The sequence below is a fragment of the Antrostomus carolinensis genome, unplaced genomic scaffold, assembly GCF_000700745.2.
Source record: "Antrostomus carolinensis isolate BGI_N321 unplaced genomic scaffold, ASM70074v2 scaffold13877, whole genome shotgun sequence".
In the NCBI taxonomy this organism is placed as follows: domain Eukaryota; kingdom Metazoa; phylum Chordata; class Aves; order Caprimulgiformes; family Caprimulgidae; genus Antrostomus; species Antrostomus carolinensis.
Window position 1 is genome coordinate 4513 of NW_010325424.1, and position 6193 is coordinate 10705.

The following is a 6193-nucleotide window of genomic DNA, read 5'->3' on the forward strand; positions in this document are numbered from 1 at the left end:
CAATAATTTTTTATTGCAGTGATAACTGAAGTGAAATGCTTCAATGTAGCTGGCTTGTACCTTTGTAATAGACTTTGGTCATGAGGTCACTGTAAACACATGGATTGGTAAGTCCTAACCTCACTGAAGTTGACTTTTGCCTTTTACCTCAGTAGAGTCAGGATTTTTTACCTTGTAATTGAATTTTCCCAAATAATAGCAGACTCATTTTTCCTTTTCCCACTGTTTTGTGTTCAGGTTTCCCCTAACAGGGAGAAGACTAGATCTGCTTACACTTCAGCCCTCCAAGTTGGTACACAGTGGACACTAGATGCATTTTGACAGTGAATAGTCTGAAATACTTGCTGGCATCACCTTCCCATGAATCCTAGGCTCTCTCCAGCCTTTTATGTGTGGGCAGGAAGAGACTGAGGTCAAACCTATAATTGCAGTTCTAGAATATGCTTCATTTCTGCCTTCAATCAGGCTGCCTGTCCCTCTTTTAATTATGTGATACAGTCTCTGTTTCATCATTTTGCAATGAAGAGATTTGCCACAAAGCAACCTCTGTGGCATAGGATTTGGCAGAGGCATGCAGGATTTGGATTATGTTATCTCACAGAAAAGTTCACTGGATGCTTAAATCTCTTTTCTGCCTTCCTCTGTGCAGAGGTCAAACAGTCAGTGCAATATAATAGCGTACTTCTCGTCATTGCCCTGAGCTGCTGCAGCCTCACCCGCCAGGAGGGATGAGCTGTTCACAAGCTGCCTCTTTCCTCCTCATCGCCACCGTTTGGTCTTTGTGCAACAAAAACAGGCCCTGAGCTCCACAGGCAGAAACCCAAAAACTCCTTCAGGATTGCAGAGGCATCTGCACCCTCCCCTGTCCCTGGATCATCTGCAGAAGGACCTGGCAAGCTTGGCCCCAGGCTGTGCTGTCTGTCCCTTTAGATAACCCACAAGCATGTCTGTGGTCACTGCACTGGTGGAAGCAGAGCGGCAGAGCCCAACGGGGCTGGGAGGCCAGACCAGCCCTGCCCTCCTGCCTCTGCCAGGACTCAGCCAGACCTTGCAGCAGCAGCATTGCTAAGGGTGGAAGTTTGAGGGGCTTCAATAAAATACCAGTGCCTAATAGGAGCTTGGGGAAAGCTTGCACATCTACCTGTCCGATTGACTGAGGTGCATACTTTTCCTTTCTCTTTCCTAACTTCCTGTATGATGCATGATTTGTGAGGGATAACTGGAGACCAGAAACTTACTGGCTGTACCTTCGGTGAATTATACATTGCATCCAGCTGTAGCCACCCAGGCCATGTCTTTAGCCCAGATGCACCCACCACACTGGCCTTTTGACAACAGGAATATTTTCTTTAATTCATTGGTTTATGTTATATTTTAACTTGCAGAGCGTTTGCAGTGGTTGTTTTGTTACCTACAGAAACTTGTGTGTTTATAAGTTTTCTTGTAACTGGCCCTGGGCTTGACCAGTGTGAAATAGTAGCTGGGAAGTTTATTTTATTGCAGTCAGGATTATGGCCATTGCACGCAAAATTTCCTGTATCAGACTCACTTTTACTCTGTCTCCCTTGTTTTAAGAAAGAATCGTTACTGAGCTATGTAGGCAAAGAAAAACAACAAAGACAAAGATATAACAAATTGCCAGAGACAAGTATTACTGGATCTCTGAATATTTATTAAATTAAAAACAAAGATAAGAGAATGGAGCAGCATCTACCATAAAACACATTAATTAGAAGGGCTTTTACAAGCTCTGCCTAAAACAACACTATTGCAGTTTCTCTATTTTTCAGATTTTCCCCCTCCTCTGAACTGCTCCCACCGAGCTCCGTGGGGTGACAGTTCTAGGCCTCAGTATGGGAAAGCAGGGTGTGCACCGTCTCTTCTGCTTTTATTTCATAGCCATGGGCATCCAGGTGATTTATTTGAAGATAGTTGGAACATGCATGTGCAAATGATGAATTAACACACTGATACAGAAAATGGGCGTGTTGCTTAGATGGTCTGGTAGACAGGTCTTCACCAGACACTTGGGTTTCCTAGTTAAGTATGGGCTTATCCTGTGCAAATCACCTAATCTCAGTCCCTCATTTTAAAATGGAATCAATAGTGCTCTGTGACATTGCATGCCACAGCAAGTGCCTATGGCCAGTGCTATGAGAAGATGCTTTACAGGGCACTGTCCCCACTCTCTTCTACACCAACCATTTACCCTGCAAGTCCTATCCAACTTATCCAGCTTTTTCTAGAGCTGTCTCTGGTTTATTTTGCCACTATGCAATCCTCTATAGGGTTGCATCCAGTGCAGTACAGGAAGGATCCCCTTCCTGCTTGGGCTTTGCAGGTAAAACCCTGCTCTATACCATGATGGCTTCATTCATACAGCATGACAGGCTGACCGTGGAGTAGGGGTCAGCTGCCACCTGATGAAGACAGAGATGGTCAAAATTTTCAAGAGTAAAACCTGTCCTCACCCTCATTCCCAGGAAGTGGAACCTGTTGGGTAGTTAAGGTGTTCATCTAGCACATAAAGATGAGTGGTGATGCTTCCTTAAGCAACTGCATGTCCAGGCTCAGTGGAAGATACATGAGCATTTTTTCCTCTGTTTCTTTTTTATGTACATGAATTTGTTTTCAAAAACTTTTTTTTTTTTTCTTCCCTAGGAGATGACCCATTCCTGGCCTCCTCCTCTTACTGCTATTCACACTCCTGGCAAGGCTGAGCAAACCAAGTTTCCTATCCCAAGCAAGGTACAAGTAGGCTATTACCAGTGACCTGATTGACATTCTGTTCTGTTGAGTGTTCTTTACTGGAGAGTTTATTTTTGTAATTGGTTCCATTTTCAAAAATTTCTAACACTATTTTTAGTTGGAAATTCCAAATCAGACGGTTGTTACTGGTAAGACTGTTTATCTAAAGCTGCAGAAGTTACAGTGGAGGCAAAGTGAACTTTATCTCTGTTGTTATAAGAGTCTTTCTACATCAAGTACAATATATTTTATTTGCTTGTTTTTCTTCCATTACTGTTTGTGCAATGCAATGGATGAAATGGTTATTTGCACCTATTTAGTAACTAATTGCATGATAAGGTTTAGGCTGCATGGTCAGATTTACAGTGACTTAAAATGTTCTTGCATGTGAACAGTGCTATGGCATCTGTCTGTGTGCACACTCCAAGGACACGAAGTTATGTGATGTGATCCTTAGTATTGGCCTTGTTGGAAGTATGCACTCAGCACTTGCCATGTTGAAAGCACATGCCTGGAAAGTACCTGCAGTTCACCTAACACGTAGTGAATTGTTAAGTTGTATGATTTGAACATGCCTTTAGCCCAAATTCCGTTGTTGCCACCTAGCTATGATTCTGGTAGCACTGTTGAAGATCGAGCTCATACCTAGTGCAATTATTGATGGAGGTATCTTCTGCTGGGACCTGAATAGCTGTGAGCTGATGATGGTTGGGGAAGGTCAGAACTTCCCCAGTGTGGGAAATCTACACCAGTCTGACATGGAGCTACGTAAACATTTCTTTCTAAAGGCGGGACCTTGGAAAATAGCTTATAAAACTGGTACTGCTTGACATTATGGTTCAAGCTATCATATCATGTCTTAGAAGCTGGAATGTGATTTTCCTCTTACCGATTTTATCTGTTTGGCAGATATTTCTCTGTCTGAAATGCAGCTGCCATACTTAATTGGAAATCCTATGAAATTAGCAGTGTCTGTGGCTCCTTAAAAAAACCAAAGCCAGTGCCCAGAATGCCTTATTTTAATGGGATGTGATTGTTACTGCTCTAGCACTGCCATTGTTGCCACAGTGAACTGCTTCAGCATTAAGCATCAGAAGTCATAATCATACACAAGTATAATCCTCATTGCAAATTGGGTTAAAGTTGAATCCATTTAGGTGAAAGGGAATATAGTGACAGTAGAGGAGTTTGACCATTGGAAGCTGTATTTTTTTTAATTTATACCATCTCTTAATTCAGTGCTCTGTTTTTGATGGCTTCTACAGAAATTGGTCTCAGACTGCCACTATCTCCATTGGCAGGAGTATAAACATAGGTTCAGAGAAACTAAAATTTTGTTTTGCTTTTCTGTTTTTACTGAGTTTGCTTTGAACTTTTAAGATCCACATCAAAGTTAATTTCTGGGCATGTTAAATGTTGATCCTTAAATTCTTGACTGTATAACTTCAATAAAAAATATAAATTAGATTGATTTTTTTTTTTTTCTTGAGCTATCATTTCAGGAAGTAGGCAAGCAAGCACATAAATGTTTCTGAGTTTGTTAATTTTACTTTAAATAATACAACAGAAATGTCTCTTCAGAACATCACATTTAATCAATTATAGCTAGCTAAACTATAGATTTTAGACATTATGTGGCTAGATTGTACAGCCATATAAACCAGAGAAGGGCACTATTAAAAGTTCTCAATTTAACTATTAAAAAAAAAGTATCATCATGAGGAACATATATAAAAGGTGTGATAAAAAGGTGGAACTTATCAGAACAATTTACCCCTTTGACATTCAAATTTAAAGTGCCATGCTTACTCTTAGGGCATGATTTACTTCACAAGGGACTGACTGACAGCACAGTATAATATTAGGAACTAATAATGCCCTAAGAGGAAGTGCAGTAAGGGCTTTAATGACTTTAACATCCTACAGAACTAACACTTCCAGCAAAGTAGTGCCTGGCTGTAAGATGAGGTTGTAAATAACACCTTAATTCCAAATGATCAGACTCTGCTTGGAAGGAAAGCTGATTACAATCACTGTGGACTATAAAGCCTAGAGAAAAACTAAGCAAGAAAACACTGTGACATTAAGGAAGCAGCTTAGTTATTGTGAGCCAACAAGAATCCTGGCATTAGCATGCTCAGTGTTACAAAACAGATTATTTCCCTTACCTTATTTAACTAATGCTGACATTTTGTGTGTTCTTCTTTGTAGGACTCCCAACATCTGACCTCAGGATACAATGTACAAAGTAGGTCTTTATCATCCTAGTCCTAACAGTCAGGGTTGGGTTGTTTTGTTTGGGTTTTTTTCCCCCTGTTTAACATCATTAAAGCAAAGGCTAAAAAATTAATTTCTATGGTGCTAAAGCAGATCAGTTCCATTTCTTATTACATGTTATGCATTGTGGCATGTTGTGAAACCAAGTATAATTAGATGGGCTGACAGCTTTGGGTGCATTTTAATTCTACAGTAATCTTTGACATTTGAAAATGTGTTTCCTTTGTTTGCAGAGTGGAGTGATCCAGCAGGGAAAGTTGCAACTAAGTCAGTGCCACAAAAGTCGTAAGTATTATTATTTCCAGCTTTAAATCTCATTTTAAATTTATCATAAAAATGAGCTTATTTCTCCAAAGGTAACTAAAATCTAGCTCTGCTCATAATCTTGTCCTGGTGTTCAGGTGTTCTCAGTAGTCCTTAAAAATTAGCCATAAACCAGTTTTATGTTTTCAGTGCTTATTACTGTTTCTTCTTTTTAAGCATTAGCTAACAGAGGTATGTGTGAAAGATGAGTTTATTAAGCAGAAATAATGCTGATTTTAGTTGTACAGCTTGCCAAAATTAAATCACTTTTATGCTTCTCTCATCAGATACTAAGCCTCTTACAATAGAAAATGCAACCCAATGAACAGATGATGCAGGAATTTTAACATTCATAGTGAGAGAGAGTAAAACACATCATACAGAATGATTCTGCTAGCTGGTGTTGAAAAGCTGGTCTTGAGTTTCCTACACTTTGAAACAGCTGAAAATCACAGATGATCCATAAATATGACAGTTTAAAATTGTGGAAGAGCTAATTCTCCGTTGTGTTAAACCATCTTTCTTTGGTGCTTTTCTGGTGTAAGGCTGCAATAATGTGGCAGTGAGTTCAATGGGAACTGTTTTTTTACTTTTACTCCAAGATCTCAAAATAATTTACAAACAGGAATTAAGTAATAACTTTGAAAAGTAGGTTGTTGTTTATGAAAATATATGGGTCTGATTTCAGTTCAGAGCTGCTTTTTTTTAGTGTTCAAGTGTTTTAAACTACTGAATGCAGAACTGCATTAGCTTAACTGGCATTTGTATAAATACAGTATGTTCATTTAAAATTACTTCAAAATTATTCTAGTGGTTCCCCTTCATCTACTAAGGACACAGTTTTAGGTAAATCCCTATAGGGAAA

General features: G+C 39.5%; 1 protein-coding gene across 1 annotated transcript in view; it reads left to right on the forward strand.

The window, feature by feature from the left end:
• Positions 1–2661: 2661 nt before the first annotated feature.
• Positions 2662–6193, forward strand: part of AFF2 (ALF transcription elongation factor 2) — a gene marked incomplete at its 5' end in the record, with an annotated part of 117373 nt that continues 113841 nt past the window's right edge. The window contains 3 exons of the mRNA XM_029085770.1: positions 2662–2748; positions 4960–4996; positions 5259–5310. Coding sequence (XP_028941603.1) covers positions 2662–2748; positions 4960–4996; positions 5259–5310 — 176 coding nt within the window. The remainder of the gene's footprint in view (positions 2749–4959; positions 4997–5258; positions 5311–6193) is intronic.